The sequence below is a fragment of the Eulemur rufifrons genome, chromosome 29 (genome assembly GCF_041146395.1).
Source record: "Eulemur rufifrons isolate Redbay chromosome 29, OSU_ERuf_1, whole genome shotgun sequence".
Classification (NCBI taxonomy): Eukaryota; Metazoa; Chordata; class Mammalia; order Primates; family Lemuridae; genus Eulemur; species Eulemur rufifrons.
The window spans coordinates 66,610,020-66,632,608 of record NC_091011.1 but is presented as its reverse complement, the minus strand read 5'-3'; the positions used below and the strand labels follow the sequence as shown (position 1 = coordinate 66,632,608).

General features: G+C 42.0%; 1 protein-coding gene across 3 annotated transcripts in view; it reads left to right on the top strand.

Annotated features, from left to right (window-relative positions):
• DOCK4 (dedicator of cytokinesis 4) overlaps positions 1–22,257 on the top strand; it is a 413,001-nt gene extending 390,744 nt beyond the window's left edge. For 2 of the 3 annotated variants that reach the window (XM_069462529.1, XM_069462528.1), the window contains 11 exons: positions 2,466–2,642; positions 3,357–3,440; positions 6,765–6,884; positions 7,214–7,335; positions 7,674–7,794; positions 8,810–8,891; positions 9,065–9,174; positions 11,070–11,142; positions 12,893–13,006; positions 16,076–16,137; positions 19,637–22,257. In XM_069462529.1, coding sequence (XP_069318630.1) covers positions 2,466–2,642; positions 3,357–3,440; positions 6,765–6,884; positions 7,214–7,335; positions 7,674–7,794; positions 8,810–8,891; positions 9,065–9,174; positions 11,070–11,142; positions 12,893–13,006; positions 16,076–16,137; positions 19,637–20,068 — 1,497 coding nt within the window. In that variant the 3' untranslated portion in view covers positions 20,069–22,257. Of the gene's footprint in view, positions 1–2,465; positions 2,643–3,356; positions 3,441–6,764; positions 6,885–7,213; positions 7,336–7,673; positions 7,795–8,809; positions 8,892–9,064; positions 9,175–11,069; positions 11,143–12,892; positions 13,007–16,075; positions 16,138–19,633 lie in introns of all 3 variants that reach the window. The other variant, XM_069462526.1, reaches the window with a different exon arrangement.
• Positions 22,258–22,589: the final 332 nt, after the last annotated feature.

Genomic DNA, 22,589 nt, shown 5'->3' with positions numbered 1-22,589 from the left:
ACTACCACTCAGATAATGAAACAGAACATTGCCAACAGCATCTAGAGGTCTCCCATGCACTCCTCTCTTTCACTGTAGAGGTAACCACTATCCTGACTTTTACAGTTTTCATTCCCTTGCTTAGTTTATCACCTATTTGCTTCTAAACAAGTCAATTTAGTTTTGCCTGGTTTTGAACATCACGTAATGGTATCATACTGTTTATGTTCTACTGAGACATGTTTCTTTCGATGATGATGATGATGATGATGATGTTGTTTTGAGACAGGATCTCACTCTGTTTCCCGGGCTAGAGTGCAGTGGCTTCATCATAGCTCACTGTATCCTCAAACTCCTAGGCTCAAGTGATTCTCCTGCCTCAGCCTCCTGAGTAGTGGGACCACAGGCATGTGTCACCATGCCCGGCTAATTTTTGTATTTTGTGTAAAACTGGGGTCTCGCTCTTGCTCAGGCTGGTCTCAAATTCCTGGCCTCAAATGATTCGTCCACCTTAACCTCCCAAAGTGCTAGGATTACAGGCATGAGCCACCATACCCAGCCTCAGTATTATTATTTGTAATATTTTTCCATGTTATTGCATGTGACTGAAGTTTGTTTTAATTGTATGAACATACCACAATGTGTTTATGTATCCTCTTGTCAATGGCTGTATGGATTTTGGAGACAATTATGAACATTTTTGTACATTTCCTGGTATTCATGTGCACATATCTCCTATTCCACTTTCCCTCAGGTATATGCCTAGGGATAGAATTTCTGGATCATAAGCTATATGGAAATAGAGATACATGTATAGATGGATATATACACACACAGCCTCCAACTGTTTTCCAAAGTGAATGAACCAATTTGAACTTCTAACAGTAGTAATTGAGATTTTGTTGTACATATTCTTACTCTTTTTTTTTTTTTTTTTTTGAGACAGAGTCTCACTCTGTTGCCCAGGCTAGAGTGAGTGCCGTGGCGTCAGCCTAGCTCACAGCAACCTCAAACTCCTGAGCTCAAGCGATCCTCCTGTCTCAGCCTCCCGAGTAGCTGGGACTACAGGCATGCGCCACCATGCCCGGCTAATTTTTTCTATATATATTTTTAGCTGTCCATATAATTTCTTTCTATTTTTAGTAGAGGTGGGGTCTCGCTCTTGCTCAGGCTGGTCTCGAACTCCTGAGCTCAAACGATCCGCCCACCTCGGCCTCCCAGAGTGCTAGGATTACAGGCGTGAGCCACCGCGCCCGGCCTCATATTCTTACTCTTATTCGCTATTATATTTATTTTTGCTATTCCAGTGGGTATTTAGTGGTATGTGATTGTGGTATTATTTTTCACATCTTTGATCACAAATGAGGCTCAATGTGTTTTAATATGTTTACTGGCCATTTGCATTGCTTCCTTTGTAAAGTGGCAGTTCAAACTTTTGCCCATTTTTTATTGGATTGTCTGCTTTTTTCTTACTGGTTTTTGATAGTCTTTATGTATCCTGAACATGAGTTGTTTGATGGTTATACATGTTACAAATATCTTCTCATATATTCTAGCTTATCTTACCTTCTTGTGATGGCTTTGATGAATGTTCATTCTTAATTTTGATATAGTCAAATTATTGTAGGATTTTTCAGTGTTGGTTTAAGATCATCGAAGTGACCTTTAAAAACTCTAATTTGTTTCCTTAACTGAAAGAGCCAACATTTAAATGTGCTTATCGTAAGCCTGAATTACTTTATTGCTGAGAGCTTGGCAGACCTTCTCTTCAAAGAGAATGTCAATGACAGTAACAGTCCCAATGCCATACATTTGAAGAGCACTTTTATCATTTTCACAATTAGGTCCCCCATACAACTCAGAATTTTTAAGTCATTATGATTCTACTTGGCTCTCCTTCACCAAATAGATCCTGCAGTATATATGATTATCTTGTTTTCTATAATTCCCAACTGTATACCATCCTGTGCCACCTTATGGTGCTGTTATATACACATATGGGGTTCGCATGGGCATATGTCTAATCTTCCCAACTGGGCTGAAAGCTCCTTGACATCAGAGGATCTATAAATGCATCTTTGTATCTCCCATGGTGCTTTGTCTCCAATAAGCATCTAGAAAGGTGATAATAATATTCAAGGTCTCTGAATATTTAGCCCTTCAAAAGAAAAGAAAAACTAGTTTCAAAAGACATGAGATGCTTGGATATTATTTTACGGATTACATTGATTGTTGTGATGCTAATATCGAATTGATGATTGCTGATTATCCAAACCACTTTTCAACCAATGAATATTTAACCTGGCCTTTCCACACCTAACAGCTAACTCGACTTGCGCATTCTCATCTATTCTACTGGATGGCCCCTGGTAGAGATGCTGATGGGAGCCCACGGGGAGCACAGATAATTGAGAATGTGCATAATCTACTTTGTCTTCTTAAATGTCACAAAATTCACTATATATTTATGCTCATTTTGTTCTCAGGTAGAAATGAGTCCTCTGGAAAATGCAATTGAAGTGTTAGAAAATAAGAATCAGCAGCTGAAGACTCTGATCAGTCAGTGTCAGACAAGACAGATGCAGAATATTAATCCCCTGACCATGTGCCTGAATGGAGTCATAGATGCTGCAGTTAATGGTGGTGTTTCCAGGTACCAAGAGGTAAGGATTAGGTATTGTTTGCTAGAAAGTTTTGTGATTTCATAGGGTTTCATGAATCTTCAAAATATATACCCATATCAGTATGCAAACATAGGGTTGCAATTGACATAGAGTACTTTGTCAAATAGAGCAAACATACAATTATTTATGATGCCCACTTACTCTATTTTTCCAACATGTGATAGTCTGGGAAAATGGGTTTGTATGTGTGTGTGCATTTTGCATGAATAAAAGGGAGATCAGGATCGTTTAATAAATGTCCATCTCAAATAATTTACCTGAGCAAACAGGTTCATGGACATAGAAAAGTCTAATCTTGTATAGAAATACTTTAAGTGAACCTTTCATCTGCACTCTTAGTTTTAAACAGAAAGACATAATAGCCTGGAAGGTGAAGCCACCAGTTAGATCACACTGAATCTTCAGGCAATTTATTTAAGGATAGAATGCCAGATAGTTTATAGGTTGAGTTTGTCCTTTGTTTATTTTATCAAAGGGTACTTATTGTACAATTGCTGATCTTCCTTTAATAACCCTTTCCTTCTGTTCCCATTCTGACCAACCACCTACACTAGGAATCACAACATCTGTCCCTAAATGTGGTTTAGAATGGTGTCATTTCTCTAAAGATGCCAGGTCTTTAAAAGCAACAAGTAGGCTTTCACTTCCCTTATAACTCCCCTGAAGTAGACTGAATATCTCTTTTCTTACTAGGCATTCTTTGTCAAAGAATATATCTTAACTCACCCTGAAGATGGGGAGAAAATTGCACGGTTAAGAGAGCTGATGCTTGAGCAGGTAAGGGAGGCAGAAGCCAATCACCTTCTCTCTGTCATGCCTGGATATGTGCTCGCTTACCCAGAGACCCGTCTGCATGGTTTTCTACATCAGTGGCTTACTGAAGCTGTTGGTCAAGGGTTATGGATTCCTGTAATATATCCCAACTTGATAATTTCTGCTTTTTCTTCCCACTTGGATACAAAAATTAACTTAGCAATGATTAGACTATGGCAGCCCATTGAGGTTGAATATCCCTTATCCAAAATTTTTGGGACCAGCAGTGTTTTGGATTTCAGGTTTTTCTGGATTTTGGAATATTTTCATATACATAATGAGATATCTTGGGGATAGGATCCAAGTCTAATAACAGAATTCATTTATGTTTCATGCACATTTTATATACGTAGCATGAGGATAATTTTATACAACAGTTTTAATGATTTCATGCATAATGTTTTGACTGTAATTTGACCACAGCCCATCACACGTGGTCAGGTGTAGAATTTTTCACTTGTGGTGTCATGTTAGTGCTCAAAAAGTTTTGGATTATAGAGCATTTGGGATTTTTGGATTAGGGATACTTAACCTGTGTAACAAATAACTGTATGTAGTTTCCTAAATAGTCATTGAACATTTTCTCCCTAATATTTACTGTAATCTTGATAGTGACTTTTCACTCAAAATTTTGTGTGCAGGTAAGTTCAGGCCAACTCAAAATGTGAGCGCATGGATGAACAATATTTTTACTAACATGTTATAAGAAGGAAGTGGGCACTCAGTAGACTTCGTTTCAAAACAGTATCATGTTTTACGGACTAAGCCCATAGATTATATCATATGGACAGAACAAGACACAACTCATCACTTTCTACTCCAAGGAAGCATAGTTTATTTGTATTTATTTGGTACCAACAAGTATGAAGAACTAGAGTGAGTAATCTGTTGCCTGCTGTGTCCATACTGATAGCTCTTGGCCTGAAAATGGTCTGAAAACCTCCGAGGTAGGAGACATGGTTGAAAGGCTGAGTTAAATAGGAAATAAAGACATTTTATTCGCATGGACAGTGGAATATGTATGATAAAATGTGACAAAAGCATCTCTTCCCACTTGATCATACCAAATTAATAAATAAAACATGCTCTCTTGGATTAGAAAATGATGAGGTTGTGTCTGGTTTTGGTCTATATTTTATAATCTGTTGGCTGAGTCCACAAAACCTAATACTGGGTGGGGAGAGATGGCCATGGGTGAAGGCCGTGGCTGGAGTAGGTTCAGGTATAGCTTCTGGAAAAGAGAGAGGAATTACTTGAAGTTGACCTGCAAGGAAACAGGGAATAAGCCAAGTTCCCAGTGTGGCCCTGGGTGTGACATAGGTGCTAGAAGGGAGCAGTTTAGGTAATCCAGTACTTGGGGTTATAGAATGACGTTAACATTTATTGATTTTTAAAAATCTGTGTTTTACCTGAGCACTGTCTCTTTGCTTCATCCCAGGACTGTGTGTGGTGTATTCTGACTGAATTCTTTAAAATGTAGCTCAGAGCCAAAAAGCCTTTCAGGAAATATAAAATCAGGGAACCTTTATGTCCTCCATGTGCCACCTGATTATGTTCCTGGGACCTTGTGGGAAGAGTCATGGCTTAGCAAGCATGAGATCTCTGTCATAGGACATGCCATACAGGTGACTTCTCCTGTGACCTTGGGCAAGTCACACCATCTTTGTGAGACTGACAAGGGGGGACTGGACTAGAGAGGGCCCCATCCTTCCCTGGACCTCTGCAAAGTAGCAGATGAACTGTCCAGTGGACACGGAGGCGCAGTGCCCCGATGGCCCTGCCAGGAAGGACCTGCTGCCTCAGCAGCTGCAAGTGTGGCCTTCAGTAGACACCTGCAGCTGTCAGGCCCTTCAGGAATCGCCTCAGCTCTAGGTCACTACCTTCTCCAGGGCTCACATCCAAGACTGAGGAGACTATAGAAAGCCTAGCCCAACACAGGGGGCTAGGCTTTCTATATTGTTGTGGGCCCAACACAGGACAATTATGACAGACCAGTGACACTCCAGAGGTCCCCAGGGTTTGGCAGAGGCTGACAGGACTGCTGTGCAGCTCAATTGCTTTTTTGTCAAGTCCTGCTTCTGCCCCTCCCTCCCACAGGCAGCGATCCCAACATAATCCCTAGTAAACATCCTAATCTCCATGCCAGGGTCTACTTTCCAGAGAACCCAACTTGTAACATTCTCTCAACAAAAGGGAGGTCACCTAAGAGCTAGTGTTTAAAATGGAGAAGACTGGTGGTCCCTACATTTAGGCTCAAGTCCTGTGTCCCTTCCACCTCCCCATCGCAGATGCCAGCCTCTCCCTTGATGCCTCGGACATCCACTTTCAAAGTGTCCTTGATACGTACTTCAGGGTATTTTTCTCTTTATGCAAACGTTCTGGCAGTGGCTGGACATCCACAGTGGGGGTTACCACGGCCCTGTCCCTTAGGGAAGGTGCTGGAGGCTCCAGCCCACCAGGGTCGGTCCCGTTTAACCTGAGCTTTCAACCAAGAATATTCACAAGCTGCAAAGATAAAAGACCTCGTGGTGATGTGGGATTTGTTTCCTTCTCAGCCTATGGAATTTATTCTTTTGACCACTTTAGCATGGGGGCGTTTTTACAATGTGAAAGACAGCCGCTACTCAAATCAAAGTAGCATTTGATGGTTGAACAAAGGAAAGCGGAATGTTTATGTTCATCTCTTTCTGGGTCCTCACAGCAGGAAAACTTTCTGTGAGAGTAGGACCTGCTCCATTGTAGCATTATAATACATGAGCAAAAATATTATTTTTAAACAAAAGCAAGAAGCATAGCAACTGTGATAGAGTTCCTGTTCATTTTCTCCTTCCTGCCTGACAGATTTTGAAAATCTGTGGGAGGGAGGGATGAGCACAGAAGAGCCCAATGGAGGAGAGGAGGGTGACGTGGGGGAGAGGGCGCCACCCAGAGACGAGATGCCGAGGGGAGGATGCCCAGCCCTCCTGACAGGGAGCAGCCCCTGCCCACAGACGTAACTGTTAAGAAGGGCTGTAATGACAGATCTGAAATACACGGGAAAGATGCCTGGGGTAGCAGGAAAATTAAGTCTTTGAAATCAGATCCAAGTTCAAATCCCCGTTCATCTTTACACAAGACAATTCTGATCCTCAGTTTCCTCACCTGTAACGTGACACTTGATCCTATCCTGTCAGATCCGGAGGATTAGCAATAATGCAAACAAAACGCATAGCCCAGTGCTTGGTCTACAGCAGGCGCTTCGTGAGAGGTCGTCATTGACGTGGGTTTTCTCCTCGCGTTGTGATCCAGGCACAGATTCTGGAATTTGGCTTGGCCGTGCACGAGAAGTTCGTACCTCAAGATATGAGACCCCTTCACAAAAAGCTGGTCGACCAGTTCTTTGTAATGAAGTCAAGCTTAGGCATTCAGGTACGTACACCAAGTGTCCACGGTGGGGCAGTCTGACCATTACCATTTGCTGCTGCTTAGAGGGACGATGAGGTAGCCAACAGTGACATCTTTTGGTTTTTCTACCAAACTGCACCATTTTAACAGGGAACCCGCAAATATTAAAATTGCTTTTTCTGCTATTTGCCACGCTTACCTTTTATGAAAACAAAAATGCAAAGTGAGGGAAGGCTTAATAATACAAAGATTTCATGACAATGAGGATGTATATCTAGGATGCTAACATATCTCATGCGTTATTTTGCTGATATCATTACCATATGGAAATGTTTGCTTTACCACGTCTTTAGGAGTTCTCTGCGTGTATACAAGCCAGTCCCGTCCATTTTCCTAATGGCAGCCCTCGAGTATGCAGAAACTCAGCACCTGCTTCCATGAGCCCAGATGGTACCAGGGTAATTCCTAGACGCAGGTAAGTCATATTCCAAATTATCTCACAATTTGGCATTCCCACAAGATGATCTGGAATGATTCCCTCATTCTTTATGGCACAATTTGTCAAATACGCTATTTCTTAATGAAATAATTTACCCGCGAGGCAGCTGCAGACATCTGCCACTGCTAAAACAGCAACAGCATGAGAAATAAATAAACTCAAACATTTGATTATATGGAGGCAAACAGGAAACAACAAAATGGGATGTACTTTTTTCCCCTTTAGTGTTGTACCATTCCAGCATATGATGAAGTGCAATTTGGAGACTGAGCTAATGACCATTTTTTCTCTCCCCCCTCCCACTCCCTGAACAGCCCATTAAGTTACCCAGCTGTCAACCGATACTCTTCCTCCTCACTGTCCTCACAAGCTTCTGCTGAAGTAAGCAATATTACAGGGCAATCAGAAAGCTCTGATGAAGTCTTTAACATGCAGGTACTTAATGAGCTTTTTGTCTGGTTGTGTTTATTCCTTTTCTGTCTCAATCGTGAGCGTTTCTGTTCATTCTGCTGTGCTAATGGACAGACCTAAGGACAAGGACTTGACATAAGGACAGACCTTGAAGCGCTCTTATTGCTTTACTGTTCTCTGGAGTCTACGAAGATGTTTCTCTCAAAATTGCCCCATCGTTCTAAGAAGACACGAGCAAGCGATGGAAACGCTCGGGCCGTGCTGGGTCAGCTCCGAGACCTGTTGTTGCCGGTTGCTTCTTTAGTCCAGGACTCTCGGAGCACGTCACCACCTATTAGCTGCCTCTGAGCATTCTAAGTGGCTTTTTTAATTTAAGAAGACATAGTTTGAGCGTCCTTTATCACATTCTCTCTCCTTATGTACATGTTGGAAAATTTCTGCAATGAAAGGGTTTTTTTTTTTTTACGTAAAAAAAAAATGTAGTTTTTAGGGATTATCGAGCCAGTATAACTCTTGCAACAAAGCATTCTATTTAGACCTGCTAATACAGCATTTATGATAGTTTAGTAAGACTAAGCTCAAATTTTCCTCACCACTATCTTTGGAAAGGGGACATAACACATACCTCCAAATTTGTGCTTTGAACACATTTTTGAAGATATTTAGAGAGCGCATTCTATGCCTTTTAGAAGCACTCACCTATTTATGTGCCTGAGGCTGGAAGTCTTTCTGCTTATACTATAGTCAGGGAACACACTGCTAACCGGTATGAAGTCACAGTACGTAGCTGGAACTAATAGAAATGCATTCCTTTGGCAGTAATCAAAATCTCAGATTCTTGACTAATTCAGACAGGCCTCTTTATGTGAGTTAGTAAGTCTTTTCCATATTTCTAAATGGCTTTTTTTCCCCTTTTCTTTCTTTCTTGTTTTTTTTTCTTTTTGCTAATGTGAAAAAAATGTTGATGTTCTTTCGAATATGTCAATGTTGTGTGGAGCCTCTAACTGGGGTGTGATAACAGCTCCGTGTGTATTTGCAGCCAAGCCCATCTACCTCAAGCTTGAGTTCTACTCACTCTGCTTCGCCTAATGTGACAAGTTCTGCTCCATCAAGTGCCAGAGGTCAGTGCCAGAGTGCGGGGGAGACTAATGGTACCCAGAGAACCTTCCAGCCCCCAGGAACTGGGGCTTCGGTTTCCTAAACTATGGCAGCTGCCGCAGGCTCAGGTTCTCTCCTCCAGACAGGTCCAGCGCCGCCACCACGCTGATGATTCCTCCTCTCCTTCCCTTCCCAGCTTCTCCTTTGTTGTCTGACAAACACAAACATTCCAGAGAAAACTCCTGCCTGTCCCCGAGAGAGAGACCGTGCAGTGCCATCTACCCAACACCGGTGGAGCCTTCCCAGGTACTCATGGCGGGATGGGGATACTGGAAAACGAGGAGAAGTCTAATGGCTCACCTGTCTCTGCAGAACACACTGGAGCTGCCAAAAGCAGCCAGCTGGGCAGTGTCAGAGCAGTCCAGCCCGGGGAAGAGTGCACCTCTCTTCTCGGTCCTTTGTTAGGGATTTCCGTATGAGTCGTGTTCCTGACAGGGACACATGGGTTGTCACCTGAGCAGCAAAGCTGAGAGGGAAATAGGAAATTTTACCCTCCTTGATCTGACTCCGTGTTTCATTGCTGCTGCTTAAACGTGTCAAGGGATGCTTGGGTGAGTGAAATGTCTGCATGTGTGTGTTTGTATAGGTGTGGAGCAGGAATCCAGGGGAGCTTCTTGCATTAGCAAAAGAGCCTTGAGGAGAAGCATGCTGCTGCCCCGTAGCCTTTCCTTTTGCCTGTACCTGTTGCAGAGAGCTGCCACCGATTCCTTTCTGAGGACACGAGCGCAGGAGCCATTCCTGTCTGCCTTTGCTATTCTTGAATTCATTGAGGGAAGAGCGGCTGAGTCCTCGGGCTTTCCCTGTCGCCTCACAGGAGTGAGGGAACGTGGCCCTCACCCTCCGCCTGAACTTGGTTTTGAAGTGAGCCCTGTTAGTAGGAGTGAGAGCGGGGCTTGAGCTTGGCCCTCGGGCAATTCAAGGGCTTTGAAGGGTGGTTTCAAAGTTGAAGATCTATGTGTAGCCTTGAGTGTGACAGATTACTTGGGAATAATTTAGGAGCAGAGAAAAATAGTTATTTCTACTTCAGCTAATTTCTCTGACTTTCGACACCATCCTGACAGATGGCTGTAGCTGGATCTGGAAGTGGATGAGAGCGAGTGGGATTTGGCTTGAATGGTTTCTCTTTGCTGATTGTGTGATCTTCCTGAGCGTCCCGGGACGCCTCCTCTGTGCAACACTGGTGTCTTGCAGAAATTATATCCACGTGTGTTTGACAGGACCAGCTAACCAGTGTTATTTCCCTTTGTCACTTGAAGTTGTGAGGGAACTTCCCTGTTTCTCCATCTGCTCCAGGAGAGCATGTTGCCAGCATGGTGAACTCTGAAAGCCTTCCATGGTTAGCCTCCCGAGTTTTCTGCTTCTGGTAAAATCGGAAGCAGTGTGTATGCGTTGCCAGAATTTCAATAATACACATTGCTATAGCACACCTACTTTTAAGGACTTGGCACTTTTTCTTTTAATATGTGCAGTAGAACCATGTAAAACTGGCATTTTTGTAGGTTAAAAATTGTAGAATATTGACCATGTCATATGTTTTTTGCCTAATATAGGATTTGAAAAATATTTTATTTTTTAAAATTGACATAAAATAATTGTACATATTTATGGGGTACATAGTGACATTTTGATACATATAATGTATAGCGATCAGATCAGTGTAATTAACGTATCCGTCATCTCAAACATTTATCATTTCACTGTGTTGGGAACATTCGATAATAGAGGATTTTAAATGTGCAGGGGTTAAAGTCCATTCAGTCATGATTTTTTGACCTTTCTCCTTTAATGCTTACTTGTGTGTCATATTGCCAGTCTAGCACTTATATTTATAAAGAACACCATAGTTCAGCTACTATTTACTATTAATATTTTTTATCCCATGTTTTATTATGAACATTTATTTATCATTGATATTTAAAATTAATACAAACTTTTCAAACACTGTGTTCTCTTTCTTAAAACCTAAAACTCTTCTCCCCTTCTTCCTTAAATATAACTGAATTCTTTGTTCCTAGGGTCATCATACCATATAAAATTATTTTGAACAAAATGTTTCACTAAGAAGATCATCATCTCATATTCTGAAAGGTCTCATGTGTCAGTATATTGCATCCTAAAAATAGACTCTTGTACCTTTCCAGAGGATGCTGTTTAATCATATTGGAGATGGGGCCTTGCCACGCAGTGACCCAAATCTTTCTGCACCTGAGAAAGGTGGGTAAAAAGCCAGCCCCTTTGTCAGCCCTGGGATGTGTAAGGGTTTGTTTTGTCCTCATTTTCTCAGTCTTCCATGTGTCTGTGTGGAAGGCAGGGCTCCCGAACTTTGATGATCAGGACTAGGGGATTAATGAAAGATAGTCATTTATGATCCATTCTTCAAAAATTTTTCTCTTATAAGATCTAACAGCAGAATCTGAGCAAGTTAGGAACGCCTCCGTTTAATGGCTTTTTGTTGTCATTCGAGTCACCAAGGCAATGTCTGCTCTTCTTGAACGAAGTTGCCAATTAGGCTCCTCATTCAGCATGATGACAATAACATCTTCCCAGATTGATTCTGTGGTCCCATCCTTTGTCTCCCTCACAGAGCTCATTCAGCCAGTTCATCTGTTGTGTGTGGTGACTCAGATACAGCTCTCGTACAATTAAATACCATTTAAGAATTGCAATCCAGTGCATAATGGAGTGTGCCCTGCCTCAAGGTCACACAAAAAAGAGAACCAAACCTATGCATAGCAGTAAGTAGACAATTAGTATCAGCCTGTGCAGCACGGCAGAGGATGAAGAGCAGATTAGATGCGACTTCCTCAGCTACAGGGGTGGGGGCAGGGGCTTGCAGCAAGTCACCCGCTTGCCTCTCCCAGGGTCGAGCCTCAAAAGTAGGAGTGGTTCCCAGGCCAGTCAATCAAGAGTCACCAATGACAAATGCTGGGAAAGTGTACTTTAATTGCCCTCGTTAAGAACCAGACTGTATTGTCATTTGGGTTACACTGATACATTAACATTAAAACCTTCCTTGGGAGATGGAAATGAGTGAGGCCTTAGCCAAAAATTATTTTAAAACACGAATTCAGCTTTAATGTTACAAGTCAAATGTTAATCTTTATCAGTGAATTTAGAAATGATGTATTTTGCTCATCCCGGATTTTAAAAGTGGTGACACTATCCCATTAAATGAAAGTGGAAGTGGTAAAATGTTGCAATCCCTGACGTGTCCATCAGATGGCAGTGTCTGCACAGGGAGTCAGCCGCTGGAAATCCAAGACTTGTAAACCTATTTGCATTGCGGCTATTTACAAACCGTGTGTGCTGCCCTGGTTCCGAACAGGGTTGCTGCATATGTCTGCATCTTGCTGAAGCATAGAGCAGACAGATTACAAATAAGAACGATACTTTCGGTATTCCAACTTAGTTTTTTAGGATATACTTCAGTGTAATCCATTGGTTTCAGAAACAGGAGTTCTTTCTTCAAAGACTTGGTCAACGAGATGATGTGGCATGACTGTTCTTCCCTAAGAATTCTGCCAAATAATTGAAATATAAGTATACCATTGCCTTCTGTCTTTTTTAGGTACCACTTGTCCAGAAATTTCCACTAAAAACCAAGTTTTAAAATAGTCTAGTGACCATGTCTTCTATCTGTTACCCACATTCTAAACACACTTGTAATTCTCAACAAGTTCCTACACTCCATTATAGAGATTTGTAGTTCTGTCTGACAACTTGAGGGAAATAAAGAGATGTGCTGTCACCCAATTAAATGTCAACTATCACTGGAAGGTAGCCATTTACATAAAGGTTTAATATTCAAGAGGTTTTCTGTTTGGGATTTTTTGTTTTGTTTTTTTTTTTCTTTTTAATCCAGCTGATTTTTTCATTCTGGATAATTCTGACTTTCTTCTAAGATCTCAAGCATTCTAAGGGCAAAGCTGGACTGTGTGTGTTTAGCTGTGTTATTCCCTTCCAGCTGTGAATCCCACTCCCAGCAGCTGGAGCCTGGACAGTGGGAAGGAAGCCAAGAACATGTCGGATAGTGGGAAACTTATCTCTCCCCCTGTCCCTCCAAGACCCACACAGACTGGTGGGTATTTGAAGCATTTGAATAATCACTTTTATAAAATAACTTTTACTGACTACTCCAACTTGTCCTGAACTCCTCAGAGAAAGGTAGGCATTTGGTTTCTGAGGTAAAAAGCTTAGTAGCTTTGTAATTCCTTTACAGTGTCCTTGCTCTTTCCTGAACTTCTGTTTCCTGGGGTCAAACGATGGTCCGTTTCTAATAAACCCCTCAGACAGATTTTGTGGGGCATTCTCCTCCAAGGTACCATTCTCAGAATTTGGGGAGGTACCCTGACCTTGCCAGGCCCCTGGCATTTTCTCTGCCCTTTGCTTTGAACCACCTCCTTCTTGTCAACCCCTGCTAACTCTGCCACTTCCTTCAATCTTATTCGGGACTGACACCAAGGTTTCAGGTTGCCCCTAAATGGGAATTGACTAAGAGTGACTTTGATAGGCTTGTGGGGAAGACTAAGCTCACACCCATTTATCTGTTGCTTTGCGAGGACTGTATGCAAGGGCAGTATTTCTCCAAGAGTGGATTCAGGGGACTGTTTCCCTAGGGTGGTGGTGGAAGAAGCAAATTCTCAGGCCTAACCTCGGACCTACTGAAACAGAATTTTAGTATTTCTGGGGTAAGGCCCTAGAATCTGTATTTTTACCAAACATTTCAGGAGATCCTTCTCACTAAATTTTGAGAACCACTAGAAATGGATCTTAAGAACTTCCTTTACAAATTTGTAGCAATAACAGGCCCATTTCATCCTGAGCAAGCCATCGCTTAGTGACCTACACTAAGTTTTCAAGAGGGGCCTGCCCTACTTTACTCTTTGCTTATTCCAGTGATGAAAGAGAATCTTTTCAGCGCTTACATATGTCTAGAGTAGATGTGAAGCTTTCAAATACAACTAGCCTAAAAACAAGAGAAAATAGCCAGGCACAATGGTTCATGCCTGTAATCCCAGCATTTTGGGAAGCCAAGGTGGGAGAATCACTTGACGCCAGGAGTTCAAGACCAGCCTGGACAATATAGCAAGACCCCCTCTCTACAAAAAAAAAAAATTTTTTTTTAAATTATCCAGGCATGGTGGCATGCACCTGTAGTCCTAGCTACTTGGGAAGCTAAGGCAGGAGGATCACTTGAGCCCAAGAGTTCGAGGCTGCAGTTAGCTATGATCATACCACTATACTCTAGCCTGGGCAATAGAGTGAGACCTTGTCTCTTTAAAAAAAAAAAAAAAAAGTACAACAGAAAATATGACACTATTTCTTTCATGGACTTTTCTGCATTGATTAGTCATGTTTCATTTGCCATATTGTAGCATCTCACCCTTCTTCACCTCTTTTTAAAATAAATTAAATGCTACCCAATTTGTTCTATACTTGTCAAAGCTAAAAGTCAAGTCAACAATGATTTTTGAAAGACATGTGAGATCTTTAAACAGAACAAGAAATAACTTTAAGCTACATTAGTATATCAGTGTGACCATGGAAGACTAACACATATCAGCCAAATTGTTTATATTTCATTCACGACGTATTCTACGTATATATATTCAGGCAGTCTCCAACTTAAACCTGGTTGTGTCCCTAAAGTTGGAAGCCTGAAAGCATTTTTTAAGTAATAAAATTGATGGTAGTTAGGTTCTTAGGCCAGTTCAAACCTCAAGACAATGATACTGAAGAGACTATTTTGGGTCTCTGGGAAAATGCCTTTCCAGAGGAATCTCTGCGAGTGTGCTCTGAGCGCTGGGGCCACAATGGTGGTTGATGTCAGTGACTACCTGAGTCAAGAGGAAAAAAGTCTCAAGAAACAGAAAACTCTGACTTTTGCCACAGTTATGGCAGAAATACGGTTCCTGATCAGGATCAGTTTCTCTCTACACACATGATTTTCATCCATAATCAGCACCCACAATTGGCAGGATAGGAGAACTAATGCCGGAGTTAGAATGTGACACACGCTGACATCATGCCCCAGCATGTGTGCGACAGGGAGGCTGCACAGCCCGCGGTGTGACAGCGGGCCACTCTCCCTGCTCACTTAGGACCCAGAGTACGCAGGTGACCTTACCTGTCCCATGTTAACTGGCAGGGCTGCCATCCCTTCTGCACTGATTGCTCTCATGGTCTGTCCTGATGTCACCATCTGTGGTTATTGTTGTGGGGCTCTGTAACTGTCTGTCTTTCTTCCTTTCAGCCTTTCTGTAGTTTTCTTATGAATTACAAACCTCACTCTGACAGCTGGGAGAGTGGCAGCTAATCACAGAGCAAGATAGCCTGGATGCACTGAAACCTGCCTGTGTGGAGTTGGGAAATGTGCCTTCCCTGTTGGCTGTGGCATGGCCAGCTCCTGCTGTACACTGACCCACACACGCACACAGGGAGCAGTGCCGTGACACATGCTGCGTCCCCGATGTAGGACTTGGAAATCTAGTGGGGGAAGAAAGCGATGGCTCTTCTTTGCCATGATGATGAAATCCATAGAGTATCACCACCAGGGGACAAAGGGAAGACCTGAGTAGAGGCATTAGGGGGAGAAATGGAAAACCGCACACCTCTTGTATGGCCATGGTCAAGGGTTTTCTATCTGTTTTGGTAGTATTAAAAGTGTGGAAGGCGGGGGCTGATTAAATATATTCCCATGGACCTATTCTAAGCTGCCCAGGTGGCCTTGGTCTTTCCATTGCTGCTCAGGCCAACAGCAGCAGCTGTTCCCCAAGGACTACTCCCTAGCACCTCGCACCTTATCATATAGAGAGATCAAGCAGTGGAGAAGCATCTGGACTTTGGGGAAATGGAAAGACATTGGACCAGTTGAGGGCCCTGTCATTTTGGTCAAATCATTGTGTATGCCCTGATAGCTTTTTACTAATCATCCCACGACTTGGTAATGCCATCTTTGTGAGGAACCTGTTTTGGACAGGCATCCTTCAGTTTCTCCCCTGCCCCTACCCATTCCCCCACCCCCCCCTGCTTAGGAGATCTTTGTGCACTGGATCATCTGTCTGAGTTTGTAACACAGAGGGCATTTGCACATAGTCAACAATCTGGTTTTTCTTAGTTGAAATCTTCTCTCTCTCTCCATTTACAGCTTCACCAGCAAGACACACGACATCAGTATCCCCCTCACCTGCTGGGCGATCTCCAATGAAGGTACAGCCCCTTCTCTGGACTGAGGCCAGAGACTGGCCCAGGTTCCTTTTTTTGTCTAAGACCCATCCCAAGTACATCAAGAGGTGTTTTCATTTGTACAAAGTAAAGAACATATAAAGAAGGGATGGGGGAAGATGGGTAAGAAAGCAACACTGGCCTATACCCTTGGGGAGCCTCCACCAGGAATGCAGCATTTGTTTTCAGATTATTAGCCTCATTCTCCAAATGGTAGCGATGAGACCTTACAAACTAGAGTCGGTGCATATACTGAATGAGGAAGGATATGTGGTCCCAATGTACCTCTTAGGACATTTCAGCCTAGTCTTTTAGTTTAAGGCACATGAAATAACACACACACATACATACACACATATGCACTTAGATTGAAAAACATCAAAAATCAAGATCTACAAAATATTCTCCCATGTCTTTTTGCCTGTATCATCAGCCTCACCCATTATGACAAAGCTAATCCTAACTTTCTACCTTTTAATATTTTATACCAAGGATCTCATTTACATTAGAAATACATCCTTGATCATGAAAAACAAGGCAGTGAAATGGATAAAAAAAAAAATTCTGGGGAACAAACTAGAAAGCTTTACAGGTCAGACATTTGAATTGGTATGTAGACATAGTCTGTTTAATACCTCTAAACACACAAAATCCCTCATGAAGATAAAGAATAATATTTAGTCTCTACCCAAATTGAATCAGACTGGCTGCAGGGATTGTCAGTACATGTGAGTGGTTGGTGTTCAGAGCTGCTGCCCCAGAGGAAAATATGAGGTTGAAGTGAATGTCGAAAGCATGATTTTGTGCCTGAGTGAGTTCGGATTTCCACGCACTATGTCCTTTTTGTTGATGAGATAGTTCTAGCTAATGTGAAAAAGATAAATTAGCCTCTACAAACACACAGGGGCAGGTTGTGATCCGTTGCATCAGTGATGCTAACGATATTTGCTGATAGAAATTGAGAAATTGGAAAACAAAAGCAAAAATAATGGAGAAGAATCTCAAAGAAATGCAGCTTCATTTGCGTTGCCTAAATTTCTGATGCAGAAATTTGCTGGTAAGTACAAATTATTTGCTAGTTTTGTTGTCATCTGCAATGCAGCTGTTACCAGAAACTGCATGTGACAGCATTCGCTCTAGAAGCCATCGCCTGTCATCTTGATGTGATGGGAAGGAAAGCAGCGTGGCTTTTGCACACCTTGACATTTACACTTACAAAGAGCTCCCACATGTTGCTATGGAATTATCATCTGTGTTTTTAGACTTGATCTTACAGAGTAGTAATAGACAATCATAAGTCTTAGAGATTAATTCTTTAACCATAAAAAAAAAACCCAGAGGCGGAAAATGTTTGAGTCGCTACCAAATAGCCCTCGTTTGCAAGCTGGTGTATGCTATCTCTCTGCAGACCTGCTTATATTTTCACTGGCCATATGCAACCTGAAGCCATGTCTTTACAAATGGAGTTCTAAGGAAGAGAAAATAGATCGAACATTTGTGTTATAACTTCTGAGTTACGTTAGGGGGCATACTGCTACTGGGTTTTTATACTAGCTTTGCAGTGTGCTACTTTAACTGAGAATTTAGTGGGGTTTTTTTTCAGCAAGTAAATGATAGGTTTAACTCTACAGAGAAGACTAAGCTGAACTGCCATATTTTGAATTTCAAGTCTAATTTTTAATGAAGACAGCAGTGAATTGGGGTCTCTTAATTGGCCTTGCTTAATTTTAGGCTCCTATTAAATGAAAGGATTTGTGTCTACTAGCATTATTTTATTTAAAAAGAGAGACCACAGCAAAGGTAGAGTAGGCCAGCATTTCTCAAAGTGTGTTCTGTAGAACATTAGTTTTCTAGTGATAAGTGAAAAAATGGTCTGTGGTCAAATAATTTAGAAAACACTGGGCTGAACAAAGTTATTTAGGTTTCTTTATTGCAAGACTTCAACATGCCAGTATGCTTTGAATGTACACTAGGTAGTATGCAGCATTTCCCAGCGGAACCCTGTTTTCACAGAGCATCTCTTTAGGACTCATTTTCTTCAGGATCCCAGTGGGGAAAACAACAATTCAGATGCCAGATGGTCAGAGAGCTGACATGAATGAGTGAAGGAGGTTGGGTGGAAACATGTGGACAGGCAGGAACTGTGGTCCGCTGAAGAATTCATGCCCCGTCCAAAGGAGACAGCCCCCACTCGGCTTCAAAAGATTATCTCTGTTAAGAGAATGTGTGCCATTGTTGTCAGAACTTCTGGTTCTGAAATTGTGAGATATCTGGAGTTTTATGTGAAATTTTCCTGTTCTTACAAATTAGGAACTGAATCAGGTTTTCACTGCAGATGAAACAGCTCACATCTCAGGCCATTGCCCAAGGGCTGCCAGCTTGCAGCTTCAGCTCAGGGGTCTGCAGCAGCGGCGGGGGGAGTGTCCCACCCAGATGTCCACAGCTGCCCTGCATCCTGCCCTGCAGCTCTGAGCTCATGCCCTGCTGAGCTAGGAAAGTGAAATAGCACCCCCAAAGCTCCTCTCACCAGTTCCCTCTCTTTCAAACTGCAGGACTAGTTGCATGCCTCCGAATTCTCTTGTTGATTACTTTTATCCTCTATCTGACAATGATAAGGCATAAAGGGGGCAGCGAGCTGAATGCAGTTACCGGTGGGCCTGGCAGATACAGGTCTGTTGTGTATTTTAGTGCTACCAATGACAACGCTCAAATTTGAGTCTGGGTGTTTGTATTAGTCTGCTCGGGCTGCCCTCACAAAACACCACACATTGGGTGGCTTTAACAACAAAAATTAATTTTCTCCCAGTTCTGGAAGCTAGATGTTCAAAATCAAGGTGTCGCGGGCTTGGTTTCTCACCGGGTCTTTTTCTCTGTGTGCCCACATTCCTGGTATCCCCTGTGTCCAAATTCCTTTTTTTTTTTTTTTTTTTTTTGAGACAGAGTCTCACTCTGTTGCCCAGGCTAGAGTGAGTGCCGTGGCGTTAGCCTAGCTCACAGCAACCTCAAACTCCTGAGCTCAAGCGATCCTCCTGTCTCAGCCTCCCGAGTAGCTGGGACTACAGGCATGCACCACCATGCCCGGCTAATTTTTTTTCTATATATATATTTTTACCTGTCTATATAATTTCTTTCTATTTTTAGTAGAGATGGGGTCTCGCTCTTGCTCAGGCTGGTCTCGAACTCCTGAGCTCAAACGATCCGCCCACCTCGGCCTCCCAGAGTGCTAGGATTACAGGCGTGAGCCACCGCGCCCGGCCCAAATTCCTTTTCTTATAAGGACACTAGTCATATTGGATTAGGGCCCACCCCAAGGGCCTCATTTGAACTTACTCAGCCCTGTAAAGGGTCTGTCTCCAAACACAGCCATGTTCTGGGGTGCTGGGGCTAGGGCTTCCCCGTGTGGATTTGTGGGGAGGGGCACCGTGCGGCCCATCTCGCCGTTGCTGACGCTGCCGTCTGTCCCTTCCCTGTTCCGTGGCAGCAGGGCTCCGTGCAGTCCTTCACCCCGTCCCCGGTGGAGTACCACTCGCCAGGACTGATCTCCAACTCCCCCGTCTTGTCGGGCAGCTACAGCAGTGGCATTTCTTCTCTCAGCCGGTGTAGCACGTCGGAAACCTCAGGCTTCGAAAATCAGGTGAACGAACAGTCGGCGCCGGGGTCGGGGCCCAGCTGCGGCGGGCCGGAGGAGCCGGTGCGCAAGGAGAGCAAGACGCCACCCCCCTACAGCGTGTACGAGCGGACTCTGCGGCGCCCCGTCCCGCTACCTCACAGCCTCTCCATTCCCGTGGCCGCCGAGCCACCCGCCTTGCCCCCCAAGCCCCTGGCGGCGCGACCCGGCCACCTGGAGAACGGGACCCGGAGGACTGACCCCGGCCCGCGGCCGAGGCCCCTGCCCAGGAAGGTGTCTCAGTTATAAGTCACTTTTCTATGTACCTGTGACGACTTCTTTGCCCGTTTACAAAATATGATGAGAAGACATTTAGTGTAGGCACTTTAATAACTTACTCAGATCTTTCTTTCAATGAATGGAATTAAAACTTGCTTATTAATATAATGTTGCACAATATTAAAAAGTTACTGATCTAGAAGGCCAGCTGTTAAATGAAGTATGGCTGAATTTCATTAAAACGTTTCTCACTTGAAAGTGGTAAATAGTGATAAAGACTCCTTTTGTACCTTTTTATGTTCACTTTTTTTTACATAGTTTAATCTTAAAACCAATACAATGTTGTCAAACAATGCAATGCGTGGTAATGTTGTATACTTTTTACTGAATACTTGATACTCCGAGAAAGCTTATTAAGTCAATGCACATCCTAACACAATGGTCCTTACTTTAGAAGACTTAATGTAAATAAGGCGAGGTTTCTGGCCCTGAGCAGCATGATCAATGAAGATCATCAGAATTAAAGGTTAAAGCAGGCTAGTAAGACAATATATATACTTACGGGGTTGCAAGGGATTGGGACTGAAGTTGTTTTGTTCTTGAAGCAAAGTACTTATATAAGGTTGCTTTTGCTGTTTGACAGCTGTCTACATTCTTAAAATTCTGCTTTGTGAATTGGTTGCTAAATCCTTTACTACCCTGGCACCATGGTATCTACTGTATTTCTTTTCAAGGTGCAATTTGCTTTCAGAGTTCCAATCAGCTAGATTAAGCAAGAGACTCCAGGAGAAATGTTTACTTGAATTTTGTGCTTCCTTACTTGATAGCTTCCTATATAAAATTTGTCATTGAAGAAGAGCAGATGTTCCAGTGTTAAACAGGCACAAATTACTGTGTCCCATTAGCAAGAATTCAGGAATCGATACAGGACAGTATTAAATCAATAGTGTAAATGAAGTAAAAACCTTGGTGAAAATATATTAGCATGATTAAATGGCAGAAAGACTTACAAAAGGCAAGGGCATTAGCTTTCAATTCTGCACAAAATAAAAAATTCCTCACAATTCTCCATTCTTACCAGTGGAGCTTGTCTTCTTAGCTGACCTGTTGTCCTTTGGTTGAAGGAGGATGGCCGTAGACTGCTCTAGCTTGAGTACTGCAACTTAGCATCTTAGATCTAGATAGGGATGCTAATGCCACAGTTGTAGGAGTGTGAAAAGAGCACCTTGTATGTAGTAATGTATTTTGTATCTTTGTTTTTTCTTTTACTGACTGTTTATAACACTCAATTGACAATAGATGTGAACTGTATTTTAAATCATACTGTTAAATATTTTCCCTCTTTTGTTGGGAAGTTCATTTTAGTTTAACCGTATTTGTTTTGTTGATAGCTTACCTGGAAGGCAGTGACCACTTTTTTATATTCTCTTAATGAAACCATTCAGCAGGTATACGCTGTTGAGGCTGGTTATAGAGGTTTTCTATAATAAATGTTCAAGTATTTTTGTATATAACTGGTTAATTTTAATAAGAGATACCATTATGTGTAAAAAAAAGTAAAAATTAAAGCAAACAGTTGTGGATGCAGTATGATTGTTATAATTATGCCAAATACTTTATGTATGGAAAAAGAATATTTGTACATATGTGCTTTTAACAATAATTCTGCCATATTGACTTTACAATTTTGAATGTTGGAAAAATTAATATATGTTAAATATTTATGTTTAGTGAAAGTGTTCATAATTGAGAAAAGGAACATATGCATTTTAGCTTTGTATCTTGCAAGTTTTGCAGTCAGAAATTTTTTGAACTAGCTTTTGCTTTTGATGATAACACTTTATGTTTGTAATCACATTCACATATATATACACACACACATATATAAAGCTCCATTTTCTGTTGCTTTAAAGAAGTAAAACCTTCCATTTAAATAAGATGACATGCATAAGATAACAAAGTTTCTTTGATTTCCTTTTCCTGTGTAATTTAATAGATTTGTTGACTAGTGCTTGGGCACAGTATAAATCAGTGTTATTTGCTCTGGAAGCCATTTTTTTAAAAAAAATTTTTGGCAGTGAGCAGTTGAATTTATCATGTGCGTGTATTTCTGAAGCAGCTACATAGCAGATCATTTCAAGAGATTCTGTTAGCTCAGATGTTCATGTTGGTTGCTGCTGAATGGTAAATATTAAATAAAATTACCAGATTAATCTTAATATTTCTGTCTTTATTCTGGTCATCAGCATATCTTTACCTAGAACAGAAGCTGTATAAATCCCTTGGTCTTATCATAGTGAGATTTTCAGACTTCTTTGTGGATAGATCCTGTTTTTGTTGTTGTGCCTATATTGATGCACTTCATTCTCACTATAGCTCATTTATGCCTTAGAGAACAAAAATGGAAAAGGTAACAAACAGTATGGATTAATATCCCATGGAGAAGGTAACATTTACCTGGTTGGCTGACCATTCATTCATTGGCCTAACCAGAGCCAATTTAACAAGTCAAGCCATCAAAATTTGATTGCTTTAGAAAACTTGACACAAA